The sequence below is a fragment of the Bufo bufo genome, chromosome 4, assembly GCF_905171765.1.
Source record: "Bufo bufo chromosome 4, aBufBuf1.1, whole genome shotgun sequence".
In the NCBI taxonomy this organism is placed as follows: Eukaryota; Metazoa; Chordata; class Amphibia; order Anura; family Bufonidae; genus Bufo; species Bufo bufo.
The window spans coordinates 498,075,207-498,093,489 of record NC_053392.1 but is presented as its reverse complement, the minus strand read 5'-3'; the positions used below and the strand labels follow the sequence as shown (position 1 = coordinate 498,093,489).

General features: G+C 46.5%; 1 protein-coding gene across 1 annotated transcript in view; it reads right to left on the bottom strand.

The window, feature by feature from the left end:
- TMEM178A (transmembrane protein 178A) overlaps nucleotides 1–18,283 on the bottom strand; it is a 185,581-nt gene that overhangs the window by 24,945 nt on the left and 142,353 nt on the right. Inside the window, exon 2 of the mRNA XM_040429608.1 lies at nucleotides 8,695–8,808. Within this exon, the coding sequence (XP_040285542.1) occupies nucleotides 8,695–8,808 (114 nt within the window). The remainder of the gene's footprint in view (nucleotides 1–8,694; nucleotides 8,809–18,283) is intronic.

Below are 18,283 nucleotides of genomic sequence, written 5' to 3'. Positions count from 1 at the left end.
GACATCACCACTCAGGATCGCTTTCTGATTGGTCTGTAGGCGGTCCGGCGGCAGATTCAAAAGAGGCAGGCGCTCCTCTCCTCCTCCTTTTGTGTTCCGGAGCCGGAGGAGAGAGGAGCTGCCTGCACGTGTGTCTGAAATCGCTGCCAGCACCCCCAGGACCCGATCTGTGCCCCCAGGACCCGATCTTTGCCCCCAGGACCCCCCATCAGGTACATAGGGACAGCACAGGGAAAGTTTGGTTTAGGCAGGGAAAAAAAAGGGAAAGTTAGTTTCTGAACTTTTCTAAACTTTGATTGCATCACCCTAAGTTAGGGTGTCTGGGGTCCACAGCACAGCTGTGTGACCCTAGACCCCCCAGGGGTGCTGCCACTTGCCTGCCCCCCCCCCCCACCTTTTTTGGGGTGCATTTTTATTTTATTTTTTTGTGTACGCTGACTGTGGCTGGCACTTAGTGTCCGGCCACTGTTAGCGCATCGCACACCCCACCGCTGATCAACTTCGGACGGTTGATCAGCGGTTTTGAATTTTTTTTCCCACTTTTTTTGCCCTTTTTTTAGTTAGTTTATTTTTTTTTTTTCTGTTAGTTTTAGGGTTAAGTCCGCGAACACCCGTGCCCCCACACACACGCACACAAAATAAAGAGTTACACACATGCACATATACACGCAGACACACACTCCCCTATGGCCCGCCAGACGTTCTCGGCCGAGGAGGCATACGCCCAGCTTGCCTCCGACTCCGAGAGTCCCAGTGAGGATGAGGATGACCCCACATTCCTGTTGTCATCCGCATCCTCCTCATCATCTAGCGATGATGATGAGCCCCCAAGGCTGCGGAGACGCCGCCAGGCGGAGCAAGGGGACCGCCATGTTAGGGACCCTGTGGCCCACACTAGTACGAGCAGCTCTGGGGCTCGTACTGGTTTCCCGGCCCACCAGTTAAATCCACCGGAGCCCCCTGCCGGTGAACTTGTCTGGTGTAGCCCAGAGCGATACGAGCCCGTGATTCCTGATTTTGTAGGCCAATCAGGAATCCAGATTTCCACAGTGGGCTACACTGAATATGACTTTTTTTGTCATTTTTTCAGTGACCCACTGGTAAATCTGATGGTGGAGCAGACGAATCTGTACACCCAACAGTTCGTCGCTCAACACCCGGGCTCCTTTTTGGCCAGGCCCGGTGGCTGGACGCCGGTCAGTGCAGCCGAAATGAGGATATTTTGGGGCCTCGTGCTGCATATGGGCCTGGTCAAAAAACCCAGTGTCAGGCTGTACTGGAGTGGGGACGTCCTATACCAGGCCCCACTTTACAGTACAGCCATGACACGCTCCCGGTTTGAGGCCATCCGGAAATGTCTGCATTATTCCGATAATGCAGCATGTCCCCCCCGAGGTGATCCTGCCCATGACCGTCTGTATAAGATACGGCCGGTCAACGATCACTTTGGGGCCAAATTCATGGAGGCCTATGTACCTGGAAGGGAGGTCGCGGTTGATGAGTCTCTCATTGCGTTCAAGGGGAGACTCATTTTCCGCCAGTATGTGCCCTCCAAGCGGGCGAGGTATGGCGTGAAGCTATACAAAATTTGTGAGAGTACCTCAGGGTACACTTACAAATTTCGTGTGTACGAGGGGCGAGATTCCCGGATTCAACCCCCAGAATGTCCCCCCACTCTGGGTGTTACCGGGAAACTTGTGTGGGACCTTATGTACCCACTGCTGGATAAGGGTTACCACCTTTACGTGGATAACTTTTATGCCAGTATCCCCTTGTTCCAGTCCCTTGCTGCCAGATCCACGTCCGCTTGTGGGACCGTGCGGAAAAATCAACGCGGCCTCCCTGCCCACCCCCTCCAGGTACCTATCCCCAGGGGTGAGACCCGTGCCCTTACCACTGGAAACCTGTTGCTGGTCAGGTATAAGGACAAGAGGGATGTCCTTATGCTGTCCACTATTCATGGTAACGGCATCACCCCTGTCCCTGTGCGAGGTACCGCGGCAACGGTCCTCAAGCCCGATTGTATCGTCGCCTACAATCGGTATATGGGAGGAGTTGATCTCTCGGATCAAGTCCTCAAGCCATATAATGCCAAGCGGAAAACCCGGGCATGGTACAAAAAAGTTGCGGTCTACTTGGTACAGGTTGCCATGTACAACTCTTTTGTACTATCCCGAAGCGCTGGCAGCACAGGGACATTCCTCCAGTTCTATGAGGCAGTCCTCAAGGCCCTGATCTTTTCGGACCGGGAAAGAGCAGGCCGGAGTACCTCGGGAACTGTAGGTGCCCGGATCGTCCCTGGACAACACTTTCCAGGTGTGGTCCCCCATACTGGAAAGAAGGGACGAACCCAAAAAAAGTGCAGAGTGTGTCGCAGGAGGGGGATACGGAAGGACACGACTACTCAGTGCGACACGTGCCCCGATCATCCGGGCCTCTGCATTGACGGTTGCTTCAGGGAGTATCACACTTCCATGGAGTACTAAATTTATATCCCAATTTAGCACTGACATCGGATAAAAAAAAATGGTTCTCAGACTTGAGACACCCAAAAAAAAAAATATATATTTTTTTATTAAAAGTAGACATATTAGGTATCGCCGCGTCGGTAATAATCTCCTCTATAAAACTACCCCATGACCTAACCCCCCAGATTAACACGGTCAAGGAAAAAAAAAAAAAAGGTGCAAAAAAAGGTTTTTTTTTGTCACCTTACATAATAAAAAGTTTAATAGCCAGCGATCAAAATGTCATATAGCCCCCAAAATACTGCCAATAAAACCGTCCGCTCATCCCGCAAAAAATGAGCCCCCACATGAGATAATTGGATAAAAAAAATTTTTTAAAAATGACCCTTAGACTTTAGAGATACCCAAAAAATTATTTGTATCAAAAAAGATAATATAGTCTAAAACCTAAATAATTGTAAAAAAAAAAGTAGACTTATTAGGTATTGCCGCGTCCGTAAGAATCTCCTCTATAAAAATATCCCATTACCTAACCCCCCAGATTAACACGGTTAAAAAAAAAAAAAAAAACGGTGCCAAAACCGCTATTTTTGGCACTTTTCCATTTCAATCCGTTTTTTACGGTAACAAAACAAGGGTTAACAACCAAACAAAACTTAATATTTATTACCCTAATACTGCAGTTTACAGAAACACCACATTTGTGGTCGTAAACTGCTGTATCAGTAAAAGGGAGGCCGCAAAAGGAAAGGACCGACATGGTTTCTGGAAGGCCGATTTTGATGGCCTTTTTTATTGACACCATGTCCCTTTTGAAGCCCCCCTGATGCACTCTAGAGTAAAAACTCCCCAAAACTGACCCCATCTAAGAAACTACACCGCTCAAGGTATTCAAAACTGATTATACAAACTTTATTAACCCTTTAGGTGTTCCTCAACAGTTAATGGCAAATGGAGATGAAATTTCAGAATTTCAATTTTTGGTAACCTTGCCTCACAAAAATGTAATATAGAGCAACCAAAAATCATATTTGCCCTAAAAATAGTCCCCAAAAAAATGCCACCTTATCCCGTAGTTTCCAAAATGGGGTTACTTTTAGGGAGTTTCTACTCCAGGGGTGCATCAGAGGGGTTGAAACAGGACACGGTGTAAATAAACCGGTCCATAAAAATCAGCCCTCCAAAAACCAAATGGCGCACCTTTCACTCTACGCCCCGCTGTGTGGCCGTACAGTAGTTTATGGCCACATATTGGGTGTTTCTGTAAACGGCAGAGTCAGGGCAATAAAGATACATTCTTGTTTGGCTGTTAACCCTTGCTTTGTTAGTGGAAAAAATGGGTTAAAATGGAAAATTAGACAAAAAAATGAAATTCTCAAATTTCATCGCCATTTGCCAATAACTCTTGTGCAACACCTAAAGGGTTAACGACGTATGTAAAATCAGTTTTGAATACCTTGAGGGGTGTAGTTTCTTAGATGGGGTCACTTTTAGGGAGTTTCTCCTCTAGGGGTGCATCAGGGGACTTCAAATGGGACATGGTGTAAATAAACCAGTCCATAAAAATCAGCCTTCCAAAAACCATACGGCGCACCTTTCACTCTACGCCCCGCTGTGTGGCCGTACAGTAGTTTCCGGGCACATATTGGGTGTTTCTGTAAACGGCAGAGTCAGGGCAATAAAGATACAGTCTTGTTTGGCTGTTAACCCTTGCTTTGTTAGTGGAAAAAATGGGTTAAAATGGAAAATTAGACAAAAAAAGGAAATTCTCAAATTTCATCGCCATTTGCCAATAACTCTTGTGCAACACCTAAAGGGTTAACGACGTATGTAAAATCAGTTTTGAATACCTTGAGGGGTGTAGTTTCTTAGATGGGGTCACTTTTAGGGAGTTTCTCCTCTAGGGGTGCATCAGGGGGCTTCAAATGGGACATGGTGTAAATAAACCAGTCCATAAAAATCAGCCTACCAAAAACCATACGGCGCACCTTTCACTCTACGCCCCGCTGTGTGGCCGTACAGTAGTTTACGGCCACATATTGGGTGTTTCTGTAAACGGCAGAGTCAGGGCAATAAAGATACAGTCTTGTTTGGCTGTTAACCCTTGCTTTGTTAGTGGAAAAAATGGGTTAAAATGGAAAATTAGACAAAAAAAGGAAATTCTCAAATTTCATCGCCATTTGCCAATAACTCTTGTGCAACACCTAAAGGGTTAACGACGTATGTAAAATCAGTTTTGAATACCTTGAGGGGTGTAGTTTCTTAGATGGGGTCACTTTTAGGGAGTTTCTCCTCTAGGGGTGCATCAGGGGGCTTCAAATGGGACATGGTGTAAATAAACCAGTCCATAAAAATCAGCCTTCCAAAAACCATACGGCGCACCTTTCACTCTACGCCCCGCTGTGTGGCCGTACAGTAGTTTATGGCCACATATTGGGTGTTTCTGTAAACGGCAGAGTCAGGGCAATAAAGATACAGTCTTGTTTGGCTGTTAACCCTTGCTTTGTTGGTGGAAAAAATGGGTTAAAATGAAAAATTAGACAAAAAAATGAAATTCTCAAATTTCCTCCCCATTTGCCAATAACTCTTGTGCAACACCTAAAGGGTTAACAACGTATGCAAAATCAGTTTTGAATACCTTGAGGGGTGTAGTTTCTTAGATGGGGTCATTTTTGGGTGGTTTCTATTATGTAAGCCTCGCAAAGTGACTTGAGACCTGAACTGGTCCCTAAAAATGGAGTTTTTGTAAATTTCTGAAAAAGTTCAAGATTTGCTTCTAAACTTCTAAGCCTTATAACATCCCCAAAAAATAAAATATCATTCCCAAAACAATTCAAACATGAAGTAGACATATGGGGAATGCAAAGTCATCACAATTTTTGGGGGTATTACTATGTATTACAGAAGTAGAGAAACTGAAACTTTGAAATTTTCAAATTTTTCCAAATTTTTGTTAAATTTGGTATTTTTTGGTGCAAAAAAAAATAATTTTTTGACTTCATTTTACCAGTGTCATGAAGTACAATATGTGACAAAAAAACAATCTCAGAACGGCCTGGATAAGTCAAAGCGTTTTAAAGTTATCAGCACTTAAAGGGACTCTGGTCAGATTTGCAAAAAATGGCCTGGTCCTAAGGTGTAAAAAGGCTGTGTCCTTTTAAGGGGTTAAGCACCACCCTGTCTTCCACAAAGTCCAGTCTCTGTAGCCAAGAGTCTGGTCAACAGAATCCTCACCCTGATCCTCCTTCCTCCCACCATGGAGGTCTTTGCAAACAAGTGATCCCACACTCGGATATTCCAAGGAGCTCTTTTAATCGCCATTCTTTAATTTGGGCCTCTCGCCAAGCACGCTTAAAGAGGGACATGAGGAGATCTTGTGCCCTGATTCCCAAACTCTTGAGCATCCACAGTCAGAAGAAGATTGCGGTGGGGAACGGCAATTAGTGTTTCACAAGGTGGATGATGATGATGAGACACAGTTGCCAATAAGTTAACAGCAATTAGTGTCTCAAGAGGTTGAGGATGACACACAGTTGTCAATAAGTGAGGTTGTTGTTAGGTCAACAAGTCAGGAGGATGACTAGAGTGAGGAAGAGGAGATGATGGACGATGAAGTCACTGACCCAACCTGGGAAGGTGGCAAGCTGAGCGAGGACAGCAGTATAGAGGGGGAGGGATCTCCAGCACCGCAACAGGCTCAAAGAGGAAGTGGGGTGGCATAAGAGAGAAGGCAGGCCACACCAAACAGGCCCGCAACTGTTCCCAGAAGCACCCCCTTGCGGCAATCTACCTTGCCAAGGGGTAGGTGTTCTGCAGTCTGGCGCTTTTTTGAGGAAAGTGCGGACGATAAAAGAATTGTCATTTGCAACCTGTGCCATACCAAAATGAGCAGGGGTGTGAACACTAGCAACCTCACCACCACCAGCATGGTCCGCCACATGGCATCAAAGCACCCTAATAGGTGGGCCGAATGCCTGGATCCACAATCAGTGTCTGCGGGTTACACCACTCTCTCCTTTTCCCCTGTGTTACATGCTGGCCAATACCCTGTCCAAGACACAGGCCTGGATGTCTCCCGCCCTGCACCTGGACTTTCACAAGCACCATCAGCTAACACATCCACTTCTGTGTCCCAGCACAGCGTACAGATGTCCATACCCCAGGCCTTTGAATTAAAGCGCAAATATCCAGCCACCCACCCACAGGCCATAGCACTAAATGCGCACTTTTCCAAATTGCTGGCCCTGGAAATGTTGCCATTTAGGCTTGTGGACATTGAGGCTTTCTGCAGCCTGATGGCGGCGGCTGTCCCTCGTTATTCAGTCCCTAGTCACCACTATTTTGCCCGGTGTGCCATCCCCGCCTTACACCAGCATGTGTGCCGTAACTTCACCCGTGTCCTGAACAACGCATTTACGGGGAGGTCCACTTAACGACTGACACATGGACAAGTGCTTGTGGCCAGGACGCTACATTTCCTTGATGGCACACTGGGTGATCGTTGTGGAGGATGGGAGCGAGTCATACCCTGGGATGGCACAGGTGCTACCGACGCCAAGGATTGCGTGCCCTACTTCCATCAGGATTTCCGCCACCACCTACATTAGTGGCTGCAACCTTCCCTTCTCCTCCTCCCACCTCCTCCTCCACTTCCACCTCTGAATTGTCATCTTGCAGCACCAGTCAGCCATCAGTCAGTAGCTGGAATCAGTGTAGCACTGCAGTGGGGAAGCGGCAACAGGCTGTGCTTAAGCTGATCTGCTTTGGTGACAAACAGCACACCGCCGCAGAGCTGTGGCAGGGTATAAGGGACAAGACTGAGCTGTGGCTCTAGCCACTCAACCTAGAACCAGGCATGGTTGTGTCTGATAACGGCCGTAACTTGATGGCGGCTTTGGAGCTCGGCAAGCTCACACACATACCATGCCTAGCCCATGTGTTAAACTTAGTGGTTCAGCGGTTTCTCAAAACCTACCCCAATTTTCCTGAGCTACTGGTGAAGGTGCGCTGCGTGTATGCCCATTTCCAAAAGTCATCTACAGCTGCCACCGGTCTGGCAGCGCTTCAGCATCGCTTGCAATTGCCAGCTCTCCGACTGTTGTGCGACGTGAGCACGCGCTGGAACTTCACGTTCCACATGTTGGCCATGTATATGGTTCAATCTTCCTTTTCTCGTCCTCCTCCTCCATCATATCAACATGCTTATTAGGCTGCCCTCGCTGTTTTAGAGAGTCAGCTCAGCAGCAGACCCTCACCCCTAATGTTTTAGATGGTCAGCTCAGCAGCAGACCTTCACCCCTAATGTTTTAGATGGTCAGCTCAGCAGCAGACCCTCACCCCTAATGTTTTAGATGTCGGCTCAGCAGCAGCCCCTCACCCATAATGTTTTAGATGGTCAGCTTGGCAACAGACCCTCGCCTATAATATTTTAGATGGTCAGCTCGGCAGCAGGCCCTCGCCCATAATGTTTTAGATGGTCAGCTCAGCAGCAGGCCTTCGCCCATGATGTTTTAGATGGTCAGCTCGGCAGCAGGCCTACGACCATAATGTATTAGATGGTCAGCTCAGCAGCAGGCCTTCACCCATAATGCTTTAGATGGTCAGCTCAGCAGCAGGCTCTCGCCCATAATCTTTTACATGGTCAGATCAGCAGCAGGCCCTCGCCCCTAATGTTTTAGATGGTCAGCTCAGCAGCAGGCCCTCGCCCCTAATGTTTTATATGGTCAGTTCAGCAGCAGGCTCTAGCCCCTCGGTTTGGTGCGTATTATTGTCAGTCTGTAAAAGTGGCGTACTACTCGGACAATATCGTTCCCATTAGCGACCTGGGAGTCCAAGATGCCTCCAGACATCCTCCCCATGCTGTTCTCGAAACATTTCAGTGGTGTTTCCATCAATTTCTGACCTTTTCCTGTGAACCAGACACCCTCCCCTCTTCAGAGCAGGGGGTGCCTGGTTTAATGCTTGGGTTCTCCCATTGACTTCTATTGTGCTTGGGTGCTCTGTAGAGCACCCGAGCAACCCAAAGTGTTCTACTCGAGCACCCGAGCACTTTGGTGCTCGATCGACACTAATAGCCATCAAAGGAAGCAACATGGGCCATCATAATACATTAGAAAGTGCCTTGTAATAACTTTCTCTACATAATAAATGTCATTTGCTGAAGTGACATGTTTTTCTCTTCTCCTTTACAATTGCAGCTTGGTGTCATTTGATGCATTATACTTACGGAGAAGGTGCCACTCATCTTGCTGAATAGTCCTGGTCAGATTGAATGGAATATTCCTCAGGCGAATTGGCTGAGAGAAGTGATACTTGATGGCTGTGCATTTCTGAGCTATGCCTTCAAAGAAAAAATAAAGCAATTTAGCACACAAATGTATGTGTAAAAACAGCACATGTATCTAAAGAAAAAGCACTATTTTGATACTGAGACATTCAGATATCACTTACAACAAGCTGCGCCATAAAGAATAGAACTTAACACTGATTAATATGTTATAGATTTTACCAAAGCAAATAAAAAGGTTAAATACATTGGTAGGAGTTATCTATAAACTGGCTTCACAGTAACCAGAAAAAGATGAACATCCCCAAGGAAATGGTCCTAAAAGCTTAAAGTGAATCTGACTTTTTTTGGTTTTATGTCCAAAATGTGCTAATTTCTCAATGTTTCCTTATAGCTCTCAGACCTCCATATACCGTAAATAGACATTCTTTAAATAATAACATGCTGGCTACCAGCAGCCACCACTAGAGGGCGTATTAAAAAAAAAAAAAAAATAGGGATGAGCGAATCGACTTCGGATGAAACAGAGTTCGGGAAATGTTTTTTTTACAGTATAAATCAATTTATGAAGTTATTACGCGAAGTCTCGCGAGATTTCACGAAGTAATAACTTTGGCTCATTGGAGCCAATACATTCTAATACTGTACGGAGCGCTTGCTCCGTAAAGTATTCAAACAAAGTTTAATGCGAATCAACTTCTGATGTTTCATCCGGAGTCTATTCGCTCATCCCTAAAAAAAAAGAGAGCATGGATCACACATTCACATGCCATGCATGCTCAGCGTAATTAATAGTATACCATGCCCTAATTTACATACTGTACACAAGGCATTAGTATACGTTTTGATCAAAATGCATAGGCCTATTCAGCACATCAAGGTTGCCTCTATGAGCGGGTACCTACATTGGTACAGCACCACATGGTTACCACCGCTTCCACAACACCTTGCTAGCAGGCAGTATGACCCAGCTGTCCAACAGCACCACTACTGTCAAACTAAAGCCCCCTTGGCACTGAGCAGCACTGACCCACAGGCATAGCATTACAGCAACAACAGCAACCATTCAGCACCGCACCATGTGAACAGATATCAAAAGCTCACCTTTCCATCTAATCTCAGGGGCTACAAACTGAGACCTAGTAGAAGGTAATTAACCCTTCTGTAGTCTCCTGCTAATAAAAAAACACCTGGGTCAAATGGGAGGAATGCTGATACCATAGTAAAGAGACAGACACTGGTCTGACAGCAGGGGTGCTGTTAGACAGCTGGGTCGCGCCTCCTGCCTGTGTGGTGTTGCAGTGGCAGTGGTCACCATGTGGTGCAGCACCGATTTAGAGTAGGTACCCACTCTTTGATGTGGTTGATCAAAACGTATACTAATGCCTTGTATACAGTATGTAGATTAGGGCGTGGTATACTATTAATTACGTTGAGAAGCTACATAAATTGTGCTGAGTGACAATAATAGATCAATGCAGGGCATGTGGATGTGCGATCCATGTTTTTTTTTTTTTTTTTTTTATCTTACAGGTGTCTGTCTCTTTTAGAGCAGCAATGAGCGGGAACTGCAGCTCCACCAACCAGCTCAGTCATACATTCACATAGCATGCCGGCCTGCCATTGCATGGAGGAAGCAGCTGAGCATTTCTGTGACTCACCCGTTTGCCTACCTGTCTGAGATGAACAAGTGTAATCCTGGTGCCATTTCTATGGAGTTCTGAGAACAGCCAAGCAAGTGTTCATCTTGGGAGTTGTAGTTTTACCACAGCTGGAGTGCCGAAAGTTAGCCATCACAGCCCTTTAATGTGCCCCTTTATACCCTATACTGTGGCCCAAGTAATATGCTGTACTGTGCCCCCCTTATCTAACCATGTTCTGTGCCTCCCTATCATACCCTATACTGCGCTCTCTAATTCTACCATATATAGTGCACCCTAATCATACCCTGTATTGTCCTCACTTATTATATTCTATACTGTGCTCCTAGTCATATAATGTACTGCACCCCTAATCATATAATGTACTGTGCCTCTTTATATATCCAGTTATTCAGTCACAGTACAGTGGTGTTATCCGGTCACAGTATGGTGGTGTTATCCGATCATGTTATGGTGTTTGCTATCCAATCACAATACCAAGCTATTTTACTGTATGGTACTATTATTTAGTCTTTGTATGTTGGTGGTAATCAGTCAGGAAATGTATTATTACTTAGGTGTAGGGCTAATCTATGTACAGTATGTAGATTCCAGTACGTCAGGGCCTGGACGGATTGCTATCATCGAAGGAAAAATGAATTCCCAAGTTTATCAAGACATTTTGCAGGAGAACTGCCATCTGTCCACCAGCTGAAGCTCAACAGAAGATAGGTGTTGCAACAGGACAACGACCCAAAGCATAGAAGTAAATCTACAACAGAATGGCTTAAACAGAAGAAAATACGCCTTCTGGAGTGGCCCAGTCAGAGTCCTGACCTCAACCCGATTGAGATGCTGTGGCATGACCTCAAGAAAGCGATTCACACCAGACATCCCAAGAATATTGCTGAACTGAAACAGTTCTGTAAAGAGGAATAGTCAAGAATTACTCCTGACCGTTGTGCATGTCTGATCTGCAACTACAGGAAACGTTTGGTTGAAGTTATTGCTGCCAAAGGAGGTTCAACCAGTTATTAAATCCAAGGGTTCACATACTTTTTCCACCTGCACTGTGAATGTTTACATGATGTGTTCAATAAAAACATGGTAACATTTAATTCTTTGTGTGTTATTAGTTTAAGCAGACTGTGATTGTCTATTATTGTGACTTAGATGAAGATCAGATCACATTTTATGACCAATTTGTGCAGAAATCCATATCATTCCAAAGGGTTCACATACTTTTTCTTGCAACTGTATATACTATACCACAGCATCACAGCTTTTACAGCAAAGAAGCATTTGTGCCTTTGGAGGCTGAACCTTTTCTTCTCTAGACAGAGGGAGCGACCCCCTTTCTTTTGACACTTCAATTCTAAAGGAAGAGAGATTCAGCCTCAAAATGGGAGGCCTTAATTATAAAGTTATGGAACATGCTTTTAAAAGAATTTATAGTGGCAGAATGTATTTGGCCCTGTTTACATCTGTGGTGAAGTTCTGTCAAATTTGCCATAAAAATAGTATAGTGTGCAGTGCTATTTTTTCCAGTAACTTCGATGGACCTCACTAAAGTCAGTGGGATCAATCATGTGTCTGATTTGGCGCTGCCATCATTTTAGATTTTATGTTCCTAACAGAAAACAGATATGTGAATGCAGTTGTGAATCCAGCCCAAACAATATTAGGGTACTTTCACACTAGCGTTTAAGTTTTCCGGTATTGAATTTTGTCATAGGGGCTCAATACCAAAAAAAACTGTCAATGGGGACAAAACTGAACTGAACAGAATGCTCCAAAATGCATTTCGTTCCATTTAGTTGCGTTTCCATACCGGAGAGCAAACCGCTACATGTTGTATTTTGCTTTCCATCCTGGGATGTGGAGCAAGATGGATCCGGCATGACCCCCAATGCAAGTCAATGGGGACGGAAAACTGATCCGTCTTGGCAATGTTAAAGATAATACAACCGGATCCGTTCATAACGGATGCAGATGGTTGTATTATCAGTAACGGAAGCGTTTTTGCCGAACCCTGCCGGATCCAGCAAAAATGCTAGTGTGAAAGTAGCTTTAATGGTATTAATGTACAGCGTAGTCCAGAGATAAGAAGGAAATTTATAGTTAGTTGCTTCTTGTTCTTCAGGGGTGGGTCTGGCTTCCGTGGGACACACTGGGATTTGTTTTGCAGTTTTTTGTCAATGGACATAGCTAGATTTTTATCTTACTAACTTGCCTTTAAAATACTTGTACATTTCCATCTCTTAAATAATAATTATTTAAAACAATAATTATGTTGCAAGCTCATTTCATTGCTTTCAAATCTTAATTTCTGGATTAATTGTACACAACAGTCCTTTATACTAATAATACAAATTTGGAAGGAATATAATTTATACAATCTCAGATAAAGACACTAAAAATGTTTTAATCATGAAGTCAATACTGGGAACATGTAAGATATCATCACTAGTTGTGTAAGTGACTAAATGTAATCAGTTTCTAATTCTATACAATCTATCTGTAATGAATAATCCATGCAAATTTATGTGTGGACACCCCAAAAATGCTTCAGAAAAAATACTACTTGTATTGATTTGGCAATGTTAGATTAATATTTGCTACATGAACTTCAACCACTAGAGGGCAACAAAACCATTATATTTTTTGTGTACTACATTAAATTAAAATGTACAGATATTTAAATAATAAATAGAGATGAGCGAAACGAAGTTGACGAAGTGGAATTCGAATCTAAATTTCCTCACGCTTCATGGTAACGAATCGCATTTTTTACTTAAATGGCTGCTGCACATTTTAGGACATGGAGCAAAGAACTCTGGGAACGAGGGATCACCCACAATGCCATGCATGCAGCCAATCAGCAGCCAGCCAGCCGTGTGATGTCAAAGCCCTATAAATAGCCTCAGCTATTTGGGATTCTGACATTTTCCAGTGTGCTTAGTGCAGGGAGAGACGTCATCAGGCGCTAGGGACAGTGCTAGGAAAGACTTCATTTTGCTGAAAAAACGATTTACAAGTTCAGGGAAAGATTAGTCTAGGTGTAGGGAAGGGATGTGGAGGAATTATTCTGCTGCTTTTAGGTTTGCAATAATTCCAGCAAACCTTGCTTATTATTGGGGTGCCATTAACAGGGTGCATTACTAGGAAATATTTGAACGTCTTATTAGCCCTTGTGCGGTACAGTTATATGTTCTAAAGCCTTTTTTGGGGTGTATTAGTGGAAAAATAAAAATGCTTCTAAGTCGTTGTGCCGTGAAGTGGCAAAATAACATTTTTTTGGGGTGTACAAGTGAAAAAAAAAAAGTATTATTTGCCGTCCAGCGGTGCAGTTATATGTTCTAAAGCCTTTTTTGGGGTGTATTAGTGGAAAAAAAGGCTTGTTAGCCGTTGTACTGTGAAGTGACAAAATTACAGCCTTTTTTGGGGTGTATTAGTGGGAAAAAAAGGGCTTTTTAGCCTTTATTCGGTGAAGTTACAAAATTACAGCCTTTTTTGGGGGTGTATTAGTGGAAAAAAGGGCTTATTTGGCGTTCAGCAGTGCAGTTGTATGTTCTAAAGCCTTTTTTGGGGTGTATTAGTGGGAAAAAAGGGCTTTGTAGCCTTTATTCGGTGAAGTTACAAAATTACAGCCTTTTTTGGGGGTGTATTAGTCGAAAAAAAAGTATTATTTGCCGTTCATCAGTGCAGTTATATGTTTTAAAGCCTTTTGTGGGGAGTATAAATTTCCTTTTTATTTATTTATTTGATCTAACAGTATGTCAGACAGAGAAGTGCCAGGCACTGCACAGGGGACAGATAAAGGCTTAAATGTTTCTGGCGCAGGCACAGGTCGCAGCAGAGTAAGGGGCCTGGCAGAAGGGGTCACTTCGAGGGGCCTGAGCTCCCGGTGTCATCTAGCAGTCGTGTCTTGACTAGCAAACCAGCGGTTCTTGAGTGGTTGACTCTGTCATCCACTTTGTTCCAAGTGACATCAAACACCCCCAGCCAAGAGTTGGTGGGTTCGTCAGACACAACCCTTAGTTGGCATGGCCTGGGAGCAGGCCCTGTCCCCTCACCTATCATCAATCTGCCTCTATCCTTTTCTGTTCCCTCAGCCAAGTATTAAATGCTGTGGGCTCAGCTCCACTATACAGCAAGGACAAGCTACTAGAGGACAGTCAGCAGCTACTGGCCAGCCAAGATGTGGAGGAGACATACGCTGCTTCCTCCGGTAGGCGGGCAAGTAGTAATGAGGAGAGTGGCGTGGGAGCTGGTGTTACGAGCGGTCAGGCTCCTGACTCAGAGACCGTTGAGGAGGACATCAGTGACATGCAGACAGTACTCGATGATGATGTAGCCGATCGCAATTGGTAGCCGGGTGACAAAGGGGCTTCATTATCATCGGGAGAAGAGGGTGGCAGCTTGCACGTGAGGCAGCAGCGGAACCAAAAAGTTGGTAGCGTGGCCGGGAGTCAGCAGGGAGTTGAGAGCCAAACATGCCCAGGGTAGACCACCCACTTCATAGGAGCCTACCGGCCCGGAAAGTAGTGTTGCAGGGCACGGAGGCAGCGGCCATAGCAGTCAGTCAGTGTGGAGTGTTAGGGGTAAAATCACCTACTCGGAGGAGGTGAACATGGCCATTTGCCGAATCCGTGGGCAGAAGGTGAAGCGTGGCCAGGGTGCCAATGTTGGCACCATGGCCATGCGTCAACATTTGCAGCTTCACCATAAAATGGCCTGGGAACAATGTCTCCGATGTGGTGGTCCAGCCTGCCGCAGCAACCACTGCATCACCCAGTGGCATGCACCTGATTTCAGCCAGTCAAGGCTCCACCATCTCAGCCGAAGAGAGCTGTCTGTCCTTCCCATCATCTACCGGTCCTGATGCTCCTGCTCCTTGTCCTCATCACGCATTTAGTCAGTAGTTGATCACCGAAGCGATTTGCAAGAGACAGCAATACGCGTGCACTCATCCAATGGCGCAAAATCTGAATGTGCTCCTGGCCAAGTTTCTGGTGCTGCAGTCCCTCCCTTTCCAAGTGGTGGACTCTGCACCTTTCAGAGAACTAATGGCTTGTGCCGAACCGAGGTGGAGAGACCCAATCCGTCATTTCTTTGCCAAAAAGGCAGTACCAGCTCAGCACACATATGTAGAAAAGAAGGTGGGCCAGTCCTTAAGCCTGCCGGTGTCTGCCAAAGTGCACGGCAGCGCCGACGTGTGGAGCTGTAAGTACGGGCAAGGACAATATATGTACTTTACGGCCCACTGGGTAAATGTGGTTCCTGCCCAGCCACACCAGCTACTTGGCCAGGTGACGCCGCTTCCGCCTCCACGTTCTCAAGCCGTTGGTCATGTGACAATGTCAGCGTCCTCATCCTCCATCGTGTCCTCAGCCTCCACTGCAGGGACAATTCACAGTAGTGCCCCTCCAGCATACCACATGTGCAGGGCACAGCGGTGTCACGTTGTTCTACACCTCATTTGCCTGGGCGAACTGAGTCACACAGGGGAGGAACTTCTCCGCGTCCTTAAGAAATCGAATGCTGGCTTTCTCCGCAACAACTCAAAATCGGAACCATGGTGACCGACAAAGGGAAGAACATGGTGTCAGCACTGCGTCAAAGAAGGCTGAGACATGCGCTCTGCATGGCGGACGTGTTCAATCTGGTTGTCAAGCGGTTCCTGAAGTCTTCCATCCATCTGCAAGACATTCTAAAAATGGCCAGAAAACTTTGCATGCACTCCAGCCACTCGTACACCACCAACCCTCCTTGAGCTGCAGCAGCAGAACGGCATCCCCCAACATAGGCTGATATGCAACGTTTCCACCCTCCATATGTTGGACCAACTATACGAACAGAGAAAGGCCATAAACGATTTCTTGATAATACAGACGAACAGAGGTACTCCTCTGTGTAACTTCGATGTTAGCTAGTGGCGGCTCATGCGTGACACCTGCCGTTTGCTCAGGCCCTTATTGCCACATTATTTGTCATTCGCCAGGACTAGGGATGAATGTCGTCATTCCACTGCTTTATATCCTGGAACAGATGCTGGTAAATCTGGCTGGTCAGGGGACTGGAGATGTGGCGATTACATATCATGGTCACATGAGCCCTGTGGGGGCTGAACTGGAGGAGGAGGACATTGGAGCACAAGCAATGTGTAGCGAAATAGGTGGTTTTTCTACACAGGTGTAAGGAGAGGAGCAGCAGCCTAAGGAGCATGAGGGAGATGCGGAAGACGAGGCAGATGACCCAGGCAAACCATGGTAGTATGCAGTGCAGATGGAGGCAGGGAGTCCCTCCGAGTCACTTGCACAAATGGCCGCTGCATGCTCACTTGCTTGGGTAGTGACAGCCGAATTGTCACCATTCAGCAGAGGGATGACTTCTGGCTCTCCACCTTGTTGGACCCTCACTACCGGTATAAAATGGGGGCCTTTTTTACACCAGCTGAGAGGGAGGACAAACTCTACTACTATGTAGTCAGTTGGCCGCTGCCTATGTGCCCCATTGCCCATCCACTCGCAGGTCTGACCGGGGGGCCCTCTGCGCTCACGTTCCACTGCCATGGCTGCTGTGACAGGGTGGGGGGCTAGGAGCAGTACCAGCTCTATCAGCAGCAACTTGAGTCTAGAGTTGCAGATGAGCAGCTGTCTTCACCCGCCTAGTAAAGAAACTACTCACCAGCAGCAGCAGCTAGACCTGGAGCAGAACCTGAACCAGCAGGTGGTGGCATACTTGCACAGCTCCCTGCCACCCCACATTGAAGATCCACTGGACTACTGGGTAGCCAAACTGGATTTGTGGCCGCAACTGGCAGAGTTTGCCCTGGAAAAGCTGTCTTGCCCGGCCAGTAGAGTGGGTGTTTAGTGCGGCAAGGGCCATAGTTAACCAAAGAATAACTCGCCTGTCCATGCGGAGAGACTGACCTTTGTCAAGATGAATCAGGTGTGGATCAGCCAGGAATTCTACCCACAAATGCCTGAGGCATCAGACTAGATCATCCATGGTGCCACTCCAACATTTTGAAAAAAGAGACAGGTTTCTTCTGACTACCTGTCTCAGCTGCTATTCTGATGCTGCCACCCACCTGATGCCACACATCTGATGCCAAGTGCTCCTTCTTTCACCCACCATCTTCAGCTGGTACTGGTATTGCCACCCACCTCCCCACTCCATCACTGTGTCCCTCTGTGGTCTCCTGATGCTGCTGCCACCTCCACACTATGTCACCTTGCCACTCTGTGGTCTCCTGATGCTGATGCCACCTACACACCGTCATTGTGCAACCCTGAGTCCTCCTCCTCATGCTGCTGCTGCCACCACCTCCACACTCTGTCATTGTGCCACTCTGTGGCCTGCTGATGCTGCTGCCAGCTCCACGCTGTCATTGTGCCACTCTATGGCCTGCTGATGCTGCTGCCAGCTCCACACTGTCATTGTGCCACCCGGTGGCCTCCTCCTGATGCTGCTGCTGCCGCTACCTCCACACTCTGTCATTGTGCCACCCTGTGGCCTCCTCCTGATGCTGCTGCCACCTCCACACTGTCATTGTGCCACCCTGTGGCCTCCCCCTGATGCTACTGCTGCCACTCACCTACACACTGTCATTATGCCACCCTGTGGCCTCCTCCCAATGCTGCTGCCACCTTTACACTGTCATTGTGCCACCCTGTGTCCTCCTCCTGATGCTGCTTCTGCCGCCACCTCAACACTAATTTTGCCACTCTGTGGCCTCCTGATGCTACTGCCACCTACACACTGTCATTGTGCCACCCCGTGTCCCCCTCCTGATGCTGCTGTTGCCACCTCCACATTCTGTCATTGTGCCACTCTGTGGCCAACTGATGCTGCTACTGCCATCTCCACACTGTCATTGTGCC